At 45.9% G+C, this 22,776-nt stretch overlaps 1 protein-coding gene across 2 annotated transcripts; it reads right to left on the bottom strand.

The window, feature by feature from the left end:
- Positions 1-12,010: 12,010 nt before the first annotated feature.
- Positions 12,011-21,891, bottom strand: LOC129387278 (uncharacterized). 2 transcript variants are annotated; one of them, XM_055076112.1, is made up of 3 exons: positions 21,637-21,891; positions 18,799-19,155; positions 12,011-14,174 (listed from the first exon to the last, which is right to left on the bottom strand). In XM_055076112.1, exons 2-3 carry the CDS (start codon positions 19,135-19,137, stop codon positions 14,040-14,042), a joined length of 474 nt encoding a protein of 157 aa, XP_054932087.1. In that variant the 5' UTR covers positions 19,138-19,155; positions 21,637-21,891; the 3' UTR covers positions 12,011-14,039. The 2 variants fall into 2 exon arrangements, with proteins under 2 accessions (XP_054932087.1, XP_054932088.1); XM_055076113.1 differs by having other exon boundaries at positions 12,011-14,171; positions 21,637-21,885.
- Between the last annotated feature and the right edge of the window lie 885 nt (positions 21,892-22,776).

Raw genomic sequence — 22,776 nt, 5'->3', positions numbered from 1 at the left:
TCCAACTTGCAAGGAAGCAGGACTTTACGGCTAAATACTTCAACGCAAGCAGCGACTGGATGATGCGCTTCATTTGGCGGCTTGCGTTTTCGTTTCGAATGAGAACGACATGTCAGTGGCTGCCTTCCATACAAAAATCACTATTGGTCATCATCCCCTGACGCCAGGAGGCAAGCTTAGAATGCTTCTAGTGGAACTGTTGCATGCATTGGTTCTAGAGGCACGAAGCATAATTTCTGATGAAACTGTCATCAAGAGTTTCAAGAGAACTGGCATCTGAAGCTCAACTGACGCTACTGAGGACCACCTACCATGGGACGACGTTGCTGAAGCTGGACCAACTGGAGAGCCTGCCAGAAGTGCAGATTTCTCAAGCCCAAATTCTTATTTGGAATGTGTTTTCAAGATTCGAAAATCAGACTTGGCCCATTCTTATAAGTTACGCCTGCTTGATTCCTCCGTAACTGGCTTATGGACACAATCTTAGTTTACCGTACGTTGAGCTGAACTAGGTGGCAGTGTAAATTCACTTAAAATTTTACCCTCCATATAGATGTACCCTCCAACTTGGTGCCATTTCCTTAGGTGTTTAATGTAGTAGTAAGCAAACTAATAAATATATCTTGTGTGTACGCTACTTCTATAAAAAGTATGCTGCAACGTATCAGCAGGGCTGGCATACTGTAGCGATTCATTTCCCTTCATTCTGTATTCCCTTCTTATCAGCCACTGCACATGGCCAGCCAATCATGATGGCGTAGGCAGAACGCTACCCTTACAACGTACCAGACGGACAAGAATTGCAATAGAATCATTACACTACCCCCGCTGTAGATGCTTTCATAAGGCGTTCATTTAGTACATGAGCGTTATACTTGAGCTAAATATGCGTATTTGTCCACAAAATTTTATAAATGCTAAACCACAAGAAAGTTCAACGTGTCTGAAAAGTTTTCAAAGCAGAAGTCATGATAATGTTCAATTTGTTTACATACATTGGTAGCTTTGACCAAATATTAATGGCAATTAGCCAGTAGAATGCATTTTAATAATACTGTAGAGGGAATGTGGGTGGCCAGCTTCAAGCTTAAGTGCCATGTTGCATTAACATTATTGCGGTATGAATGTGTCTTGTGATATGTCCAAGTGCTTGTGACTGAGCGTAGTTCAGCAAGTTGTTTAGTGGGAAGTATGAGTTGAAACAAAAGAGGCCAGAACAGGGACTGCTTGCACGAAGCCATTTACTCATGGGTAAGCTCATCAAGCAGTAGCAAGGTACTTCAGGCCCCTAAGTTGGCATTGAGCTGTGTCCGGCAGCGCCTGAGGCAAACACATATTTGAGCTTTCATGCGAACTTTTTCTGCTGGCCCACTCATTCACATAGGGTAAAGACAAAATGACCTGCCTGTCTTTGGTGGACGAAACTTTTCCAACCAGAATTTCTTGCCCTGCTCCTTTCGTTAGTGCGCCTGCTCACAGTTTCTCTTGTCTAAATTGCAGCCGCTACTTCGCATGCACGTGTAATGAGTATTCCTTTAATTGCCCTTGATGCAGAGTTCCCGCCTCGGGTGCAGGACGTTGTGGGTTTGATTCCTACCACCACTGGGCGCCCACTGGTTCAAATGGACGCAAGGGTACCACAGCCTGGCGTTCAGCTTTCTTCAGGGAAAGAAGCCTGTGCTCTAAATTCCAGTCGAAATGCTCATGAGCACAAAAAGAGTAGGTTTGGGCCTTTCCCGTAACGGCAATTTCCCATGTGGTGCCCCAAATACATCTATTGAAGAGGGAGTACCTTTAGGTTGGGGACAAAACATCCCTTTACAAGCTTTGAGGTGCTATAATGGCCGAGCACCAGGCCAAGAGCCCATTTGCACCTATGTCACCGGTAGGTGCCCGGAGGCTGTACTTGCCTCAAACAGCCGGGGCTGGTGCTCTTCAACAAGGCCGACTGTGGTTGGACAAGAGCTGCCAAGAGACCACGCATGAAATATCTATTAGGCCCCCTTTCAAGATTTGAACTCTCTCAGAAGCTTAGCACCAGGCCAGGGGACATCTCTACCCATTAGAAAGAAACGGAGGGTTCCTGGCAGCACTCAGATTTGAGCTCAGTATCTCCCACGTGTAGACGATCGTCCACATAAACATGTTGCAAGCTATGACACAAGGGCGCCTGAACAATGGAACATTCCGCATTCAAGAACGAATTACGGTCAGCAAATGCTTAGACATACACTTCCGACTTTACTAAACAACCTCACCTTACAAAAACTAGATGTTCTGTCCCTATACCGCTAACAAAACCACTTCCAGTCAGACTAACTTTGTCACTGTTTACTGCGTTTGTGCATAGCTATACTGTATATGACCTATTTCTTTTCTTTTTCTGAGTATCTACTCTACTGAACATAGTGCTTTGTTCAGTTTTTCTTTTCTTATTTTTTCCTATCGAAATTGTTTTAAACTAATCCATCATGCTCACGTATTAATTTAATATTTTCCTTGTGCACACAGACTACTAGTTCTTGTAAATATTAAAATGTATTACTTCCCTATTTTATACATACATTTCTTTTTTAAGTTGACGTTTACCCTCCTGTGTGATCACATGTGAGCGGCCACTGCGCCCCGTTGCCTTTCACCGGACTTTGGGCTGGTCAAGTTGGTTGCGTGCAACTTTTTACCCAGAACCCCACCATAGAATTCGTATTATGAGAAATAAATCCATTCAAAGCAAAAGGTGTATTTGGTGACACGCTCCCGGTACACCATGTAGAGCCTGCGTAGATGCTCTGTGTAAGCGCATATTTCACGCTGGAGATTTCGCCCGGTATTGGTTAAAACAGAAACCCAAGCGTTACCTTAAGAAACCCAACGCCAATTTAAGCGCGCACGTTTTGTCCTAACATTGGCAGTACACGAAATCGGAGAGAGTAGAAGCGAAAATTTTCTCCTAATGGGTTCCGAAACACCCGCGACATTTCTTTAGACATCGTACATATAGACGCTCGCTATCTTTTGCGAACATGGAGGCGCAACGCATCACGTGGAACCCATAAGAGGAAACAAAATAAAATAAATAAAAGTCCTCCCGAGCCCTTTCCGGTCTCTTCTTCGCATGTCGTGAACCCGCCGCGGTAGCTTAGTGGCTATGGTGTTGAGCTCTTAAGCATGAGGTCGCGGGCTCGAATCCCAACCACGGTAGCCGCATTTCGATGGGGGCGAAAACACTCGTGTACTTAGATTTAGGTGCACGTTAAAGAGCCCCAGGTGGCCCAAACTTCCGGAGTCCATCACTACAGCAGGCCTCGTAATGAGATCATGGTTTTGGCACGTAAAACCCCATAATTTTATGTAGAAAACAAGAATTTTACTTCGTATGTCGCGAGGCCAGCAGTGGCCCATACACTACTGCGGGAGAGAATTGTTGTGAAAGAAGGCACGGAGCAGTGTTTTGTCCTACCGTGTGTCTTGTTCCGTAGACTTCCCAACCTGGGATTGATGACGGCACTCCGGACACTGCTGAGCAGCGTTGCTCGCGAGAGAGAATGAAAATGTCAACAGGCAGCGCGCGGTTGCGTAGGCGTGTTGTGCATATACGGGTGAGCACGGGCTGTGAGATTGTGTCTCCCGTGCTTTTGTTCGCCCAAGCCTGCCATTCAGCGGCACAACAGCCTCGAAAACACGAACGGCCGACACCCGACAGTGAAATACCACATATTTCCGGGGCTGGTATAGTGCAGAAAAAAACGAGAGGAGACAAGCGTGCACCACTTCTGTGGTGGGCATAGTCAAGCAACTCGCGCTTGTGCACTTTCGCATGCTAATTTATGTAGCGTTCTAGCATGCGAAATTTTTGTCCGTGTCATGCAGTCAGTCGAGGGGGTTCTCGTGTGGAACTGCGGTCCATCATTAAAGGACACTGGGGCTCATATAGTCTTTGCTGGGTGCCACTAAAGTCCCTAGATTTTCTGCTGCTTCCTTAAAAAAAAACTATCTAGGGAATTTAGGTGACACCGCTGAGCGTCGACAGGAGCGGCACTTTCTCGCAGGTGCAGCGATTGGCGTGATGCGACGCGATATTGCTGCACCTTCAAATAGAAAGCGATGAACGAGGCAACGGATTCATGAAAGACTAAAAAAGCGTGAAGAAACTCGCCTGGAAAGCCGTTTTGCAAGTACGAAGACTGACGATCTTATGATAAAAAAATTAAAGTCTGGGGTTTTACGTGTCAAAACCACTGTCTGATTGCGAGGCACGCCGTAGTGGAGGACTCCGGAAATTTCGACCACCTGGGGTTATTTAACGTGCACCTAAATCTAAGTACACGGCTGTTATCGCATTTCGCCCCCATCGAAATGCGGCCGCCGTGGCCGGGATTCGATCCCGCGACCTGGTGCTCAGCAGCCCAACACCATAGCCATTGAGCAACCACGGCGGGTACAGGAAAAGTTGCCCAACCCCTCAGTCCCTCAGACATCTCGGCCCCGCTGGACGACTGCGATGAAGAGATGTCCATTGCGCGCTCAGGACGGCGAAACACACTCCAACTGACACTCGAGCGCCTCACGGTGCAGGAGGCCTGATGCATAGTGACGCCACTCTCCGCTAGGGAAAGGAGTGGCGCAAGGAGTCTGCCGAGGTTGGGATCTTGAGGTTGGGCTCTCTACATGAGCTTGCGCTTCATTTCATTGTCATGTGCCCGTTAAAGCAGCTACTGAATAAGAAGGCAGACAAAAATCCTCTCACTATTCCCACAAAGTGTGATCAGTGCACATACTTAATGAAGAGCTTAGTCACTTGAGAATGTTCGTTTGCCTTCATACGAAATACAGATACTGGCCACCTGCTTGCGTTATGCTACGCACGTTTTAAGTCTTCCCTAAATGTGGCTGCACGTGAGCTAGCTATAGGCTGTTACTAGGCGTACACAAAGTACATCCAGTTCATGCTCAACTCAACCAAATAACTCAATTAGAAAAAAAAAATTAAATTATGGGGTTTAACGTGCCAACACCACTTTCTGATTATGAGGCACGCCGTAGTGGAGGACTCCGGAAATTTCGACCACCTGGGGATCTTTAACGTGCACCTAAATCTAAGTACACGGGTGTTTTCGCATTTCGCCCCCATCGAAATGCGGCCGCCGTGGCCGGGATTCGATCCCGCGACCTCGTGCTCAGCAGCCCAACACCATAGCCACTGAGCAACCACGGCGGGTAACTCAATTAGAGCTTGCAATAGTTCACTAATGACATGCATCCTGGGAAGTTGTTTTTTTATCTATAGAAATAGAACAAAAGGAAGACACACTCATGGAAGATGTTGACAACACTAAAGAGCCCCAAGTCGATTGCCCTTGAATGTCGGCACTGCTGAGAGAGTTAGCATGCCTTTCATGGTACCGCTTAATTTGTGTGCACGTTGATAATATTCATATATTGTTTGCCATATACAAGTGCTGGATTTAGTATGACCAAGTAGTATACCGGCAGCAGATTGGCCACCAAGTCAGCAACAAAAGTTGTAGACACACGCGATTTTACTCCTGAAAAGTTGTCTTGTAAGCTATAAATATATCGCTCTTCAAAACAATCGATGAGCATCTCTGCATATGTCCGTATAGCTTTTATGTTAGGCATAATGAAGTGCTTAAATGCACAGCAACCTTACACATGGTGAAAACTTGACCCATGCCTTTTATTTTATTATTATCTTTTATTTTTCTGCCTTGAGTTAGCGTATACATTGAAAGGCCTTTCATGTCGCAGTGCTTCGAACCTCCAAAATCGTTCGTTATATAGGTCACTCTGTTGTGAAGAAAGTGCACCGTACCGCTCACACTTGGCAGGCTAAGCACGCTCAACAAGAGAAAAAATGTTTATTTAACATGGGTTCAATAGACTTGATGAAATGAGCCGCAAATATGTATGTATTTTTGGACACTGCATCTCACGGAATTTGCGACTGCAGCCGATATTATTTTACCGAGGTTCGCTCGCTGCATGGTCCGCGGCGAAGCTCCGGAGCGAAGAAAAATGAAGCTGCAGATTCTCGAACGGCGCTAACGGCTCCCTTGCTGTGAAAATTTTTGGTTCGTTCGCAGGCTCTTCATCACTATTGCTTTCATTGGCATTCGCGTTCTTTCCGCCCTAGACGACTTTGAAGACGTCATTCGTAAGTTCTCTTTTCATAAACACGCAAGATATATATATATATATATATATATATATATATATATATATATATATATATATATATGTATTGCTCGTTTAATTAACCTACACTTCTCCAAATGAACGAAAAACTAAATAAAAAATTTACGTGCAATCTGCTGAGGGAGTTATCCGAATGATGCGCAAGCATTTCGTAGTAACGACGTCGACTAGAGTGGTGCTCTGGTGTGTTTGGTATAATTGCGAAAAAGACGGTGAAAGAATCGTGAAACAAAGCGCGGTTGCCGCACCGAACTGTTAAGTTGCGCTGATGACATTCCGTTACGAAGCCACGGCTGCTGCACAGTTCTCGCTTACTATAGGTGTATCTAGTGCGTGCCTGATTGCCCAGGTCATGTGGCCACCGAGACGCGCTCGCGCCACGCGCGTTCGTCGTCTTCCTCCGCAGCTGGCTGGCTCTATCGTGAAAGCAATTCTCGTACGCGAAGGATGGACGGGCGGGCGCACGGACAGGTTTCTCGCTGGGTAACCATATAAATGCTTACGCATTTAAAAAGAACAACGCTTTGGCCCTCTGCTCCTGCAGCGCTGAGAAGGCCCTTCCGACCGGCCCGTCTGTTGCCTTCGGCGTCACTAGAGAGGGTAACGCTTCATTCTGGACAGGCTGCGCCATCTAGTGGCGCTGCCTAAAAGTCCGCGCGTGGCCTCCGAGACCAGAAGCGTGGCGCACCGGTGCCTGCGAACGTTGAGTATTGTTTCCTGTCAGTGGCACATACTGACCCAGGCAGACTTAAGTTGGCGAGAGGTTCATTGAAGAAGTGAGCGAACTGGCCTCCGTGCTGCCTCGCATTTCAACGCAAACTGAGCGGCGAGAACGCAGCACACACGAAGCCAGTAGCTCTAGGCTCGCTTACAATCTGTACCCATCGCAGATCGCTTTAAAGATAGGGCTTGCGCGGCCGCGCTCACCCGTGCCGTACTTACCGCCGATAGAATGAAGCCCGGCCTTCCGATCGCACAGTCTCCCGCACGTAGGCGAAAGAGCGTGCGGACTGAGCGAGTACAGGCTCTAAATGCGGGCTATGGGGGAGCCTTTCTTGCGGTGGGGTGACGCGACCCGCAGTTCTCGCGGTGATAAACCCTTTCTATCCATGCTGGAAACGAAATTGTATGGTGGGGCTTTGCGCTGCACTGCGTCGAGTTGGTGAGCCCATGCAGCGGGGATGAGAGGGCGCCTGTGAGCAGGACAGAGAAAGCGAGCGAGAAAGGTAGGTGACCGCCTTAGTCGGTTACCAAGTACCTGTTACTGCTATTACAGCACCAATTCGAAAAAACCCGAGCCCACCTAAGCACGTCTTATGAGTTCTGAATGCGAAAGCATTAACATCCAATTGAACGACGCGGAGCAGTACCTCGTGTTTCGCGCTGCGAGTTCTTTTTTTATTGATATGATATAAGGAGATTTTGACGCACCATTTAAGGCGCCAGCTACTCCTTAGCTCTTGAATGGTTCTATCTGACAACACGCAGGGTTCAAGATTACATATCAAATAACCTTTTCACATAAGCACCAGGACTTCTCACGCAACTTTTTCGCAGTAACACTACGACGTAAGAAACACATTGTATATACAATATACAAGTTAGATGTCTCCACAGTTCTGTAAAAAAAGTCTCAAACCTACAAATGATACTAATAACACAGTCTCTAGTCAGCGGGTGGTACGCATATCGTGTAAATGCATTATCACATATAGTCACAACAGAACAGTCAACATAACATAATCCCAAAACACATACATATATACAGCTACATTTAAATGAAAGGAACAATAAAAGCGTTAAATAACGGCCGAGAATGCTGCTGTATTCAAGAAAAGTCTTTAGTGCTTTTAAAGCACTCTTCTGCAAGGAGGTTGTTGAACAAGGACCCAAAGTTTTTTTAAACTAAAAGGTCTGCGGTTTAACGTAATTAAGGTTGATTTAAGTCGGCGTCTTGGTGTGTCGTGAAGTGGGCAACCTAGAAGGAGGTGATGTATGCCTTCGTCTACAAATCCACAATCACGTTCTGGGGTTTCCGCACGGCCAGTTCTGTGTAAGAAATTTTTTTGTGTAGACAGTGCCCAGCCTTAATCGATGAATAAGGGTTTCCATATTTCTGTCTAATGACAATAAAGATTTGAATTTAATAAACTATCAATATGATGTAAATCAGGGCTCTTAGACTTCTCGTCAAACCACGTATTTCTACCCATTTTGAAAGACATTGCCCTTATAATGCAGCGTAATTGATTCTTTGATATTGGGAGCGGAACCATATCATATATGAGGTGTGCTTGTCGTACTTGTTCATCGGCTGTTGTGTTGCCAGGAATGTTGCAATACCCTGGTATCCACTGGAATGCTATTTCATGTTTCGCTTCTCTTGCCTTTGTGAGGTCTTTAAGTGTTTCATATATTATACTATCACTGATTGTTCTTTTTTATGCTGCAGAGTGATGTTAGAGCCACCTGTGAATCGCTGAAAATTACCCATTTTTGCGCATCTCTTACTGACAATACAAATTTTATAGCACATAGGATTGCGAACAGTTCAGCCGTTGTGGACGAGGTCGCACAAGATAACTTAAATGATTCTCGTTTGTTGAGGTGCGGTATAATGAATGCTGAAGTTGAAGAGGTTGCTGTACTGAAGCCATCTGTATAGACGTGTCTGTATCCTGAATACCGCATATATATCTGCTAAAGTGCTAGATGTTGAGCAGCTTGAATGAACATGCCTCTTTTTCTGAACATCCTGTCTATTGACAATGCGATTTTTGGAAGTGTAAGCAACAATGGAGGATATTCGACGTCTGAGTTCCAAATTCATTTCTTGGCAATAAATGAAGATTTTCTCGAATTTCTTTATGAATATAACTTCCGTGTCGTTTCATTATGTCTAGAGCCAATGGGTGGCTTTTATGCTGTGTTTTAAGACGGATATAATGTCGGCATGTTTCTGTAGTTCGCATGACTGGAAATGGTGATTGGCGAGCCTCAGCCATTACAAGACCGCTAGAAGTCGCTCGTGGAACTCCTGCACATATGCGTAGTCCTCTAGCTAAAATTCTTTGAAGTCTCTCTTCTGACGTGTGGGAAAGTCCGTGTAATATGGGCGCGGAATACGCAATTTTCAGCCGTATTAATGCATTGTAACCAATCAGCGTGGACGATGCTGATCCACTCCGTGATGTGCCTACAAGTCTGCGAAATACAGTCGCTATCGCATTGACCTCGTTTTCGAGTTTTTTTTTTTTTATGTGGGGTGCCCAGGATAGCTGCCTATCAAGTATCATGCCAAGAAATCGATGCTGTGTGACAATCATTAGAGGGTGTGCTTCCAGATTGAGTGAAATTCTTTAACTGCCTCCGAGTGAAGGGCAATACAGCTGTCTTTGCATGTGATAGAACGATTCATCTCTCTCTGAAAAATTGGTTAATGATATTTGTGCCGTCTTGCAATGCCCTCTGAAGTATTGAGGATTAGACCCAAATATCCAAATACACACATCATCTGTATAAAGTGAAAACTTTAATTGTGATGGCTGTCCTCTCGTTAAATCAGCCATGGCGCAGTTAAAAAAGAAAAGCGCTGAGTACGCTTCCCTGTGGTACTCCCTGTTTTACAACATGTTCAATACTTTTTCCTTCACCCGTCTGAACAAATATTTTGCGACCTGATAACAATTCAGAAATCCATCGCAAGGACCTGCCAGACATTCTGAGTTTCAGCATTTTTAGCAGAACATGAACGTGACTAACAGTGTCAAATACTCTCTTGATGCCAATGAATACTGCTATCGTCATGTTTCCACGTGCACGCTCGTGTTCCACACAGGTTACTATAATATTGCATCCATTGTGCATCTATGTTTTCTAAAACCTTCTAAGTAGTTGGACAACACATCTATTTAATTACACCACCACTAAAGTCGCGCGTAACTCATTTTCTCCATTACTTTGCATAAACAACTTGTCAAACTAACTGGGTGGAAGGATTCAAGGCACAAGGGCGTCTTACCTGGTTTTAAAATTGGTATGATTCGAGCGACTTTCCAAGAGTTAGGTACAGTCCCTTATATCCATAAATGATTATATATGCCTAAGAGAGCATTTGTATCTGACGGCCCGAGGTTTCTTATCATATTGTACGTAATGCCATCCGGCCCAGTAGCAGACGTTCGGCGACATGATGCAATTGCACATTGAAGCTCGCTTAATGTGAAAGCATGAGCTAATTAAGGATGTTGGGCCCGATAGCAAGCGGTAATTTTCTGCTTAGCTAACACTACTGAAATATCAAATTCTGCACATTGTGATGAAAACGCATGTCTGGAAATAAGCTCGCAAAATTCATCTGCAACTATTACCTCACACGCGTCCCGAGCTACAGTGAGAGCACAAAATAGGAAACTCTGTGTTATAGGTCCGCTTAAACAACGAATTTCCAGAAAAATTCGTGGGACAGACGTGTGAGGAGACAGCGTGCCTCATAAATTGCACCAGCGTCGTTTGCCTAAATTTTACATGCGCCTGCGTATTACATTGTGAATTTACTGAGCATTTTTGTATGCTTCTAAACTTCCGCTCCGTCAGTACGCTCTTTCGGATCGGCGTCTTATGTCTCTTAGGTGTTCATACTCTCCGTCAACTGCAGCTTAATCTTTCGGAATTGAGACCTTCTTTGTGCATATGTTCCCATTATCGTGAAAAAATTCTGTAAATCTTTCCACCGTTGTATAGATACCCAGATACCGAGCGACGCTTCATCGAAGACAATGCCGCCTTCACCTCACCAGCCGACGGACGTGTGCAAAGAGTTAGGTGGAAGCCGAGGCATCTTACTAAGCATTGTATGAAATCCAGTGCTACCTTGATTCATTGGCATATTTGCAGAAGCCCATGTCCATCATAAGAGTTACAGAATGGGTGCCAATTGATAGGTCGCGCAGTAGAAGGCAGAAAATTAGGTGGGGTGATGCAAGTGTATATATATATATATATATATATATATATATATATATATACTTTCCGGGTCCTCCGGGTCCTCAAAGAGGTGCGACGTCATGCTAACTCATCTATCTCGCATTTACCTCTAAATATGCGCAGAATTTTTTTTATGCTAAAATTGTCCTCTCTCTTTCTCTCTCTCTCTCTCTTTGCCTACGAATAAGTTTTCTCCTCCTCCGGCCGCACGACAAAGTAGGGGTCCGCGCTGAAGTTTGCTGGATATTTTATCATATGATTGTAGCTGTACATTGCTTGCCTAATGCGACTGCTTCTTGTGAAAGAAAGAAAACTGTATAAAAAGATATCCCAATTTCGCCATAACGGCGAAGCAATGAATGCGATAACACCATGGTAGAATATTACATGAAGCGTAAGAATCGTAACTGCAGTGGCAATATGAATTGAGATAAACGTAAGCTGGATGAGTAAAAGCTAGCTGCTGTGCTAGAGGTCCTCTGTTTGATTCCTGTCATCGGACAATTTCATTTATGTTTATTAATTAAAGCCAATGTCTCTCCTAGCGGCTTCACCACCACTTTTTCGTATCGGGTATGTTTCAAACCTCTTTCCTGTTCCATGTCCACATCCTTCTTAATGAAGTGTGAACTCCAAGCAATTTCTAATCATAAATCCGTTGATTAAAACGCCTAATTGCATGCTTTTTACCAGGAGTAAATGGAAGCTCATGGTGTGGTTTAGCTTACCTGAGCCGTAAGGAGACCCTTTCACGACGTTCATGCAGCCGGCAAAGCAGAGGAACATAAAACAAGATCAACAAGACTGGTCCGTTTGATTAGGGAACCTTTATTGCTGCATTTTTCGCGCGCAATAAATAACGACGACTATTTACAAGGACGCGCAGCACGATATGAAACAATAATGCACAGAAAAGCGACCGCGCACATACAAATGCGGACGGTGGGATTACTATAGTACTTGTGACGTCACGGACAAAATGCAGTAATGGTTTCAGCCCAGCTGTTTCTCAACTTGAAAGGAAATATACAATAAAATGCAAGTGCAGCCGCGATGCGAGCGATGTAACAGCTGTTGAATTAAAATGCACGCAGTTGTAACAGACGACACTTCTACCGCTCTGAATGCATTACGTCTGGGTCAGCGAATGTGAGGTATCGCTTGCTGCCAATGCGTTGAACATGTGCGAATGGTGCTGCACGCTAATTTGATCCCGCAACATCTTTTTGTACGTGTTTTTGTTTGTTTTGTCTGCACAGTTTGCCGTGCGGCATACCATGGTTGTGTGCCGTCCTTCTGCGCAGAGAAGCTGCATCAGTGGCCTGGAGACCCTATTGTCTAGAAATAATGGTTCATGGTATGTGGGATGATCTGTCCGTATCCCAGCCCCTCTGAGCACTTTATGTCTTGTGGACTTTATGCCTCGAACACACACAGAGAGAAAGGATGCATAGAAAGGCAGGGAGGTTAGCCAGAGGTAGTTCCGGTTGGCTACATTGCACGGGGGGAAGGAGCAGCGGGATAAAAAGCGAAATAGAGTGGAAGATGAGAGATAGATAGAGAGAGAGAGAGAGAAAGAGAGACGAGCACAAACAAACCGCGTACACTATAGAGCGGAGTGCGGCGTTCTTAAAGTCTATCGTGAAGGCCCGTAGACCGCAGGAACCTTAGTAACACAGATATTGCGGGACATGCCTTGACAATGAAGCCTTTTAAACCACTTAAAGTAGAGAGCATCATGCGTATAGCAGTGTCGTACAAATACCACATCTTGAGTCCTTTGAATAAATGTGAAAACTAATCCTCAAATTTGTATGTCGAGGCAGTGCATTATGAAACCATCCCGACAAAATTCATGTGTTCGAGCCCTTAGAACCAATTCCAGATATGTGCTCGGAAGAGCGAGTACCGCGTTCCTTGTTGCATGCATGCTAAGCAGTCGCTCTGTACAATTTTTGTCCATGACAGTGTCAATGCAACAACTACAGCAACGTGGTTCGTAGCATGACAACCATCAAAGCAAAACTGGTGTCATTTCAAGGACCGTGATCGTCGCTATCTGTTGTACTGTCTTACCTGAGAGAATACTCTGTAAGAGTACTGGGAATGTGTTAAAATATTTCTAGCATCAGACTGCAAAAACAGACGTACATTTTCTTTCCTTGATCGATCATTCGAGCAGGCGACAACAGGACGCGTTACACCATCACGCATGACGTTCAGAAGTGCAGAAGCATAAATGACAATGTCTTGACAATCATTCTTGCAGTATATCGGAAGGTTGCGCTGTCTGCACTGTCAAGTGAAATGATCACTGGCTCGCGTGCAAGCAAAAAAGAAAAAAAAAAGATGTTGAAGAAACTGAGCGTACGTACGTGTGAGGTTGACCTCTGAGCAATGGGACGCCACACTAAAAATGACGCTTCCCGCGCTATTACTTTAACATACGTGACGTCATACAACCATAAAATACGAGACACGGCAGGCAACCGAAAGTCGACGCATGCTTGTCTTTGTCACTCGCCTTTTGCACTCGCGCAGTGTGTGATAGTTCGCACTACATGAGAGACGCTGTTTCGGCCAGCCGAAATTGCACAAACAGAGAAAGGCTACCAAGATCCCCAATCCCAGCATCGAACATGCTATACTCCCACGCGCATCGTCGTTCGTGCTGTTAAAGCTACAGTTACGTGACTCGAAAATGCCCCTATGCGCATCCTGGTGCTCCTATACTTTGTCCTGCGTTTGTCTTCACCTCCCCCCAGCACCGTCTTCCTGAATCGCAACCTCTGGCTGCTTTCTACCCGTTCCCTCCAGGTACACTGGTTGGCGAATGCTCAGCCCTGCTGGCTGTGAGGCTTGGAGCTGCTCGAGGCGGCTGCTGCGGCGGCCTTGTAGATCTGCTGCTGGTGGTAGAGGGGGTACCGCTGGTTGGTGGTGTGGTACACGTGCTGCTGAGGCTGCTGTTGCTGCTGGACGAAAATGGAGTAATGAGAAAACAATAAAAGGTGTGAGTGAACTTACGAAAGCTATCAAGCTGTCATCGCTGTCGGGGAAAACACTAGAAGCTCGATCGAAATACAGCTGTATTGCGCGTTCTAAAACAAGCCGAGCCGGCCAGATGAAAGAACAGAGCGCTTACTTCCAGCTGGAAGTCAGCGCTCGGTACTTTCATTTGGCCGGCTCGACTTATTTCTTCCTTTCTATGCGGAAGTCAACGCTCTGTTCTTCATCTGACCGGCTCGGCTTGTTCCTCCCCATCTATTTTGGGTTGTACCAGGTTTAGAATGCGATACCAACTCGCCCAATCCTCAGCCCTAGAAAACTATATTTCACGCATTTCTTTTCCAATTTCTACTTATACGAACAATCAAAACCTTCACTTTGTTCAGGGATATATGGAAGAGACGGAGCAAGAAACCCGGGGTGGAAGCATGAACTCTTATCTCCCTAAAGCAGTTCTTTTTTTTTTCCATACAGCCGTGCAGTATATTTAAGACTTTATCGCTCGCATAAAAAGGCTAACATCTTATAAAACGCTTGCTACGGTAACGTGGCGTAAAAATACCTAAAAACCGTAACGTTTAGCGGGAAATGCTGGCTGCGAACGTTGTGCACGAAGGCGTGCTTTCTGGTAGAAACGCGGCCTCTTTCGTGGGTCGATCTCCTGTCATTGTTTCGCACTTTTAATATTTTAGTCTGAGAAGAGCTAACATAAAAGACATGCGCTGTGGGTGCTTTTTTCCATCACATTTGTTTGTGGGCTGCCGTTCTCAAAATTCCGAGGAATAATTTTGTAAAGAATGAAAGACAATGTTTGAGCAGCTCTAGTGGTACAGAAGTGGTTGGGTATGCGTAGTACGGAATTTGGTTTGAAATTGTTTTGCCTAGGCGACGTCCGGCGCTGGTCGCCGACGCAGGACGCCGACGCCGGATTTTCTGCGACACGGACTCCTTAATGCTACCTCGTTAATAAATAAAAAAAAAAACAATACCCGCCGTGGTTGTTCAGTGGCTATGGTGTTAGGCTGCTGAGCACGAGGTCGCGGGATCGAATCCCGGCCACGGCGGCCGCATTTCGATGGGGGCGAAATGCGAGAACACCCGTGTATTAGATTTAGGTGCATGTTAAAGAACCCCAGGTGGTTGAAATTTCCGGAGTCCTCCACTACGGCGTGCCTCATAATCAGAAAGTGGTTTTGGCACGTGAAACCCCACAATTTAAAAAAAAATAAGAAACAATGCTACGAAAGTTTCTGCAAACGTTGTACAATAGCAGCGAATGTTCGCTGTAAAACAGGGCCCGTAATAAAGAAAAGATGTTAAGCTGGCACTATTCGTAAGAGCAGTTCACAGTTAATTGGGGACGATGGACACACTATCAGCGAAGGCAGCGAGCCAGTGGCAAATAGCTCTTACGAAGTAAGCTTTTTGAACTATAGACCATAGGTGGAGAATGTTGAAATTTGATATACATACAGATCGAAGCCATTGCTGAATATTTAGGATCTTATTCTTGTCATCGTAATTATGGCATTTCATTCCGTAGATTTCTGAGTATCGTATCCTCTCTGCATATAAAGATAGCAATCAAGGTGCTAAGAGAAGAATAGGCCGCAATAAACAGGACCGGTACAATGTAGCGATTCTTCTCACTTTATTCAGTCGTCTTCTTATCGGCCACCGCTCACGACACCGTAGGCATGACACGTGACAACTTACGTGGGGCACCGTTTGGATAGCTGCCGTAGCGCGAAATTGAAAATAATTGAAGTATGATTATTGCATTATCTCGGACCCAGCGGTGACTTTCATAAGCGTGATAAATTTTTTGAGTGTCAAATTTACCTTGAATTACCGATTGTTCTGTTGCGATATAACCAGTGCAGCATTTCCATTTGACACGTTGGGAGCAAATGTTAATAATATCCCAACCCTTGATACATATACTGGCTCAATAACCTTATAGTTGATTGCCACGTTTATCTCCCGACAGGCAATCATACAAATGGCTCGTATCATTGACGTTTCTTGCCCAGTTAAGGTGCCGAAAGGGATGGGAAAGGGGGCGGGTGCGCTTTTGTCGCCGCAAATGGTATTGAACACAAAGAGGGCACGCACGTAGGAATAAAGGTAGCGAGCATCACGTTTTACCTGTTCTGCTAGAAATCTGGTATACAAATAGCCATATCGACTAATCAGAGTACATTGACCTCGTTTTGAGGAGACACCTCCTCTTGAAATTGCAGACAACTGGACCCTCCCACGGACTTCCTCCAAAACTGCGGTCGGTTGAATGAAGCTGCGCCTTAAGAAGTTTCACCCGCGTAAAAAGAAAGAGATTGCATGATCATCTCACCGCGGCCTATGCTTGGGCATTCGTGCTCCCCGCTATACTGATGCAGATTATAAGTGAGCCTAACACACAAGTGAAGACGAAGACTTGACATGCGCTGGTAAATACAACTTCTTGGCCAATCTCCATCGGCATTATCATCATCAGTGTTCTTAGTTGCTCAATATGACACAACAATTTAATCAGCTTTAGATTAGGCAAAAAAAAAAAAAAATAAAGCAATTATACGAAGGCTGACTCGTGCCCTTTCTTTCAAGGTGTGAACGCATCAATTATGATAAGCACGCGATGGCCAAAAGCTAATCGGTTTCGATCGGTATCGGAGTCCTTCCGACGTTTTGCTTCATTCCAGCAGTGCCACACCAACGAAGTCAACCGGCAGCGCGAGCTCAAACAAAACGAGTGGAAGAAGCTGAAGCTGGCAAGCATGCTCCGCCGATCGTGGGGTGGACGTGAACGCCCGCGCAGTGGCCTAGAGGCCACTGGACGAGTCATTATCGAAGAGCTAGCTCGTTGCTTGCGAAGACGTTTTCGAGGTACTACTCGGGCGCCGAAGTCACGCTTGGGCAACTTTCCGTAACCCGTTTACCCCAATAGGTGCTACACCGCGAAAGGTGGGTCAACCATTGGCGTGAAACCTTCCCACATCGCTGACGGTAGAAGGCTTGGAAGCATTCTTAAGAGGTACTACTCGTAAAGTACTACCTTGTTTCCAAAAGTAAACGCGTCATGGTCTCAATGTGACAAATCAGATGGCAGAAAAGGAAAAAAAAAACACGAAAAATAAGAGAACAGGACAGAAAAACTGTTGATTCCAGCGAAGATGGAGAGATGCCGATCTAGACTCTTGCAAGAAGCTGGAATACATCCATATCTTATGACTCAAGATGACTAGTATTAAGCCTCAAGTATGACATATTGGAACAACAACTATACAACTATAGGTATACGGGAAGTTTGAGTTCAAGGGATGCAGTATTATGTTTGTAGAAGTTTTATTACCCTTTGAGCTAAATGATAAAACAAGCAACGATGAAAGAATAAATTTTCGTCAGGAAGCGGAGGAAATTAATTTTATTTGGGAGAGAGAGAGAGAAGGAGATTCTTGTTGATGGGAAGGAAAGGTTGGGGTAAAGTGCAGCAGAAACGGGCTCGTAGCCTATATTCTGGAGAAGGGAAGTGGGGGACGGGCTATAGAGAAGAGGAGGCGCGGAAATCTCGACCACCATCGACGAATGGGAAATGCCCTGAAGGACTTCAAGTCTACGTTCAATGCAGGAATAAAGTCTACTTTCTAAAGGAGGAGGAAATAAAGAGAGAAGGCAGGGATGTTAACCAGAAATGCGTCTGATTGGCTACCCTACTCTGGGGGATGGGAAAGATGGAATAGAAAGACAAGATAGAAAGAGGGAGGGGAGGGGCAGGAAGACAACCAATGATGTTATAGAGCATTCAAGCTTTCCTATCTTACAAAACTGCCTCCTCTGAGCCACATCTTGAGGCATTCTTATACGAGTATTAGACGAATATTTCAGGGCTTTCAGACGAAGAATAAAATGATGTCATCTAATTCGAAAACGACATTTGCGCTTACCATGTCGCACGCGTGCCCATTACTTTACTACCGCCGTCTTAATAGTGTTGCGGTCTACGGCTAAACACTTCCCCGTTTGGTACAAAGGATAAATTATGCACCAAAAATATTTTTTTTTGCTCATGTGGGATAATCTTTAGTAATGCTACTTTTTCACAACGGTACCTGACAAAGGGTGGTATTATGTAATCATGTCAATGCTGGCGTCATTTACAAACTTTGAGTGTGATCTAACACCTTTTAGCCAAACGGTGCTTCCTACTTTCTCACAGCAGATCTCGGATTTCCCTTATATACGTATAAAGTTTTAACAACAGGGTATAACAGAATACGCTGAACCAAAGCTCAAGCGTGCAATGTCAACACCAGTGTGAAAAGAGAAACTCTGCCTAAACGCACGTATAATCAGACTGCTGGGCTGAGAGGTGGTTATTTATTATCTCTGGTTTCAAGGGTCTCCAACAAACTCGTTTTGGTCATCTCGTTTGTGACGCGTTTTGAGAGATCTCACGACTGGCCTACGGCCATGCTCTGCCGTCCAGTGACCGTACCCTTACCCTCGAGCACACTTGAAGCGGCATCATTTTCATTGATGGTTCGTCACTGGGGAAAGATTCGAAACCGAAGCCGATCCTCCGGCACTCACCACATCGTACTTGATGTTTGCTCCGTCGAGCATCTGCATTATCTCGAGCACCTCGCGGGGCAGCTCCGTGTAGCCGTGGCGCTTGGCGAAGCCGAATACGTTGGGTATCTGCGATACCACCGAGGGCACCATGCGCACCAGGCTGACGACACCGGTGGCCACCAGGAAGGGCACCACCATGTTCGAGATGAGCGGCTCGAAGCGCGACAGCATGCCAGTGCGCCCGGTCACCTGGTTGTCGCTCCTCTCCTTGATCGAGGCTAGACTTCGCGCCTCGATGCTCAGCAGCAGAGGCACCAGCGACAGGCCGCACAGGCACAGGAGCGTCTGAGTCTTCATGTCCACACGCACGGAAAGCTGCAATGGGGAAGCACACGAAGTTAATTCGTTACAACAAAGCTTATTAGGTCGACGTGATTCGCGGCAGCGCTGGTTTACTGTTCATTTTGTTGTTGCTGGTCGTCACCGAAGCATCGACGCACGGTCGAGTAGTGACGCGACGACAGAAAAAGAAAGTAAAATATGTATAGGAAAAGCGATAAGCTCGGTTGGCAATGCTGCCCCGGACACTTGTTCCGACTTCAGCATTGAGGGATCAAATCAAGGAGACAGACCCTAAACTTCCAAAATAAATATTTACCACGCACTCTGCTCCTGGGGATGTGCTAGATACGGGACACGTGCTTTTTATGTACCTTGGGATGGGTGCCACGAGACGGAAGACATTACGCTACGCGAGACAGAAGCCCGATGTACTTGAGAACTGTACACGTTATGCGAGAGACAATAAATTGCCAGAGTCATCGTTGCAGTTTCTGCGCAAACTGCAAGGTTTACTTTGAGCCTTCCCGCGTTATACCACGCGGGGCATCTGACGAGTTATAAATGAAAGAAATAAGTAAAAAAAAAGAAAAGACATGAGACGAATGGTGAAGGTCAAGCTAGACGGGGACGATGATGCAGATTGTGTTCATAAAGAGTTATAAAAGGCTTTTTTCGATACTCAGACTTCAGGCCTTGTTGTGTTAGAGCGAGTGAGATATGAGAGAGAGAGAGAGAGAGAGGAAAGGGGGGCACACAGAATAGCCAAGAAAATTCCGGTTGGCTACCCTGCGTGCAGGGAGGGATGCGGGAGCAACAAAAGAAAGCTATAATGACGAGGAACATATGTAGGCTCAAGAAGATCTGCACTAGAACGTAACCTTGAAGTTACAGGGACATCGAAAGCTCACTATTTTCAATTTGGTCTGGGCCCTGACATTACGAAAACCTGGCGTTCATGTAGCAGTGGCAACCCTTATGTGTAGCCAAAACATCAGTGTTTAATCATTTCTTCGCTGAAATACTTGGTGCTTCTTGCTTGTCTTCAAGTGAAATTTCAAGTATGTTTCTCAGCTTTCATATCCAGTTTGCGCAGTGGTCGATATTATGTGCGAGTGTTGTATGTATCCGTATGGGCCCGGTGTGCACGTGTAATAAATCCAAAGTGGAGGTGTATAATCCTCGCATTTCCTTCTCTCTATATATATTTAGTCGTTTGCTGAAGGTATGTGCCTAACAGTCGTTTTACCTAAGAAGTCCAGTGTATCCTTGAAGAATACATCATCTCAAATTTGGAAGTTCTTCTAGTTACACTACAAATATTGCGCGACAAAATGGGATACTGAGATAAAGAAAGGAACACAGCTTTTCGATATGCCCTGTTGTAAATTAATTTAAGAAAGTTTGATCTCGCACAGGGGGGGAGGGGGAGAGGGGGAGGAGGGCCAACGAGAGAGGTAGTCAGATGACCTTGGTACTTTTGAAGCTACAAAACCGCACACTGGATTTTGCTGTAATCCTAGAGATTGTTGTACTTTCCAGGCCTGGCATAAGCTTACCCGCACTGCGCTTTCTAAGACGAAGTATCTAAGGTCCTTTACCCTGGGCTAGATTACAAAGGAAACAGAGCCATAGCCTGGGTCATATGTGCGGAACAAATCCCCACGGGTGCACGGATTCAAATAGAATTCGCATTTTATACAGCATATCACGGATAAACGCGCGCAAGGAAGTAGCGGTCATTTCCTCATAACCCGTGGAACCTCTTTTATCGCAGGCTCATTTTCGGCAGACTAATCCGACCGGGAATATCCAGGAAGTATAATGCGTATGCAACATTTGCACAGTGATCATGCACTCTGGACTGCTTGGAAAGCACTATGACGGTTGTCAGCTGAAGTAGCAACGCTCCCGACACCCTTTAAGCTCACGAACTTAGTTGAAGTTTGAGTGTGGCACTTCCGTTGAGCGTATGCTGAGTAATGTTTGTGAACAACTTAGACAACGAACTAAGGTCACAAGGCGCTTTAGAAGTGCTAGAGGTTACCTGAGCTCAAAATTTTTGTAGCTTCTTGCGGATGATTCTTTGAATACGAATATCAAGAAAACACCGAAGCAAGAAAGGATGCTATAAAACTGACTGAGTACTTCGCAATACATTATACCTTGTACTTGTCTCCCAAATATGATAACATCGAAGTGAAAGGTATGGCGCACTTGGGGGTGCATTGATCTGTGCTCGTGTGGCCGACCAACTAGGTCACACGATTAAGTATTCCATATCCAGGGCACGCGTCTCGTCTCTTCAACGTCGTTCAGCTGTGCGTAGTTGGAGTTGCATAACACGGCTCAATTGAGTCCCGCTGTGTGCAAGGTTTCTTTACTAAATTTCAAAGATTGAGTGGTTCTTTAAACAGCACAAAAAAGGAGAGTAAACTGAATCATCAACTACAGATCCACGCCGACTTTGTGTGCGATCACGCTGAGCCCACCATTAGGTACTCGGTGACGTCTTACCTGAGTTAGTCAGAGATCTGGACGAATCCTTCTCGTCCGAGGTGCTTATCCTCTTGTGCAAAGGTGACGAAGTTCTCTGGTGGCTTTGAACAAAGTCGCTGGCGTCTCCTCCGATCACTGACTAAATCGTGCGGTCTCTGAACGAGCAGGCCTGTAGGGATGCGACGTGCCTCGCAAAACTGTCTCGTCCGTTACGGGAGGATGTCGGTCAGATTTGGAAGGTCTCGTATCGGGCGCAGTGGCCTTTTAAGCGGCGTCGCGCTCTCCACACCTCCTCTCCTCTCTTTCTTTCTCCATCCTCCTCTTTCCCTTGCGGAGTAGCTGCTGCGACTCGATGCGCGCGGAAAGAAGGATGCGGTGCTGCTTAGCGGGCCCTAAAGAAAAAACAAAAGCCTACCTAATGCGATGCGGCGGTACGACGTGCCGCGTGCTTGTATGCGTGTGCGTGAGTGCGTGCCTGGAAGAAGCTGGAGCCCGCGCGCCATTCTGGGAGCGACCTGTCTTACATAAGCAAACGGCCTTGAACTTTCAACCTCGAAAAGAAGAGGCAGTGGTAGCGGTGGTGCTCCCCGGCGAAACCCAGAAACTAACGGCGCCCGAGCTGGGAGGGGGAGAAGGGGGATGGTGGTGCAGGGAGGGCACGCGTTAAAGGTCGCCGTTCCCCTCTTCGAGTCGCAGGTGAGAGAGGGGATGTTGGAAGGGGGGGAGGGGTCGAGCCACGCGGCTTTCTTTTTATATTTATTTTTGCTGCCGAAGCCCGGCGGTGATTCGGGCAGACGAAGAGAAGATGCGCTCAGCAAAGCTACTCGGTGGTAGGGCGCGGTTCTAAGAAGGTTGTTTGGCTGGCGGTGGGGACATGCTTGCCTAGTGCTGGGGAACACGCGATTCGGTCCGGAAATGTGGAGACCTGAGCGTTTCTTATGCCCGTATTTTGCGTCTTATGTTTTGGTCCCGGTCACGACATTAGTTCCGCTCTACATTATAGAAAGTTTTCCGAGAGTATCTGAGGTGATGGAATAATGAGTAAAAGAAAGGTATGCGTGAGTCCTAGAAAAAAAAAATGCCTCGGAAATTCAGTAAACTTGGATGAAGGCTTAGTGCTGTCCGACTGTAGCTGTAAATAATTGAGGCCCTGAACCA

This window comes from Dermacentor andersoni, chromosome 2 (genome assembly GCF_023375885.2).
Source record: "Dermacentor andersoni chromosome 2, qqDerAnde1_hic_scaffold, whole genome shotgun sequence".
NCBI classification, from domain to species: domain Eukaryota; kingdom Metazoa; phylum Arthropoda; class Arachnida; order Ixodida; family Ixodidae; genus Dermacentor; species Dermacentor andersoni.
Note: the sequence above shows the minus strand (reverse complement) of the source record. Positions and strands in the feature narration are given on the sequence as shown.

What these genes read in the sequence shown, in the direction of transcription:
- LOC129387278 (XM_055076112.1), bottom strand. Translation starts at nt 19,137, where the DNA reads ATGAAGACTCAGACGCTCCTGTGCCTGTGCGGCCTGTCGCTGGTGCCT. An exon ending in CAAACATCAAGTACGATGTG is followed by an intron (nt 14,175 to 18,798) that starts GTGAGTGCCGGA and finishes ATTTTCGTCCAG; the next exon opens with CAGCAACAGCAGCCTCAGCA.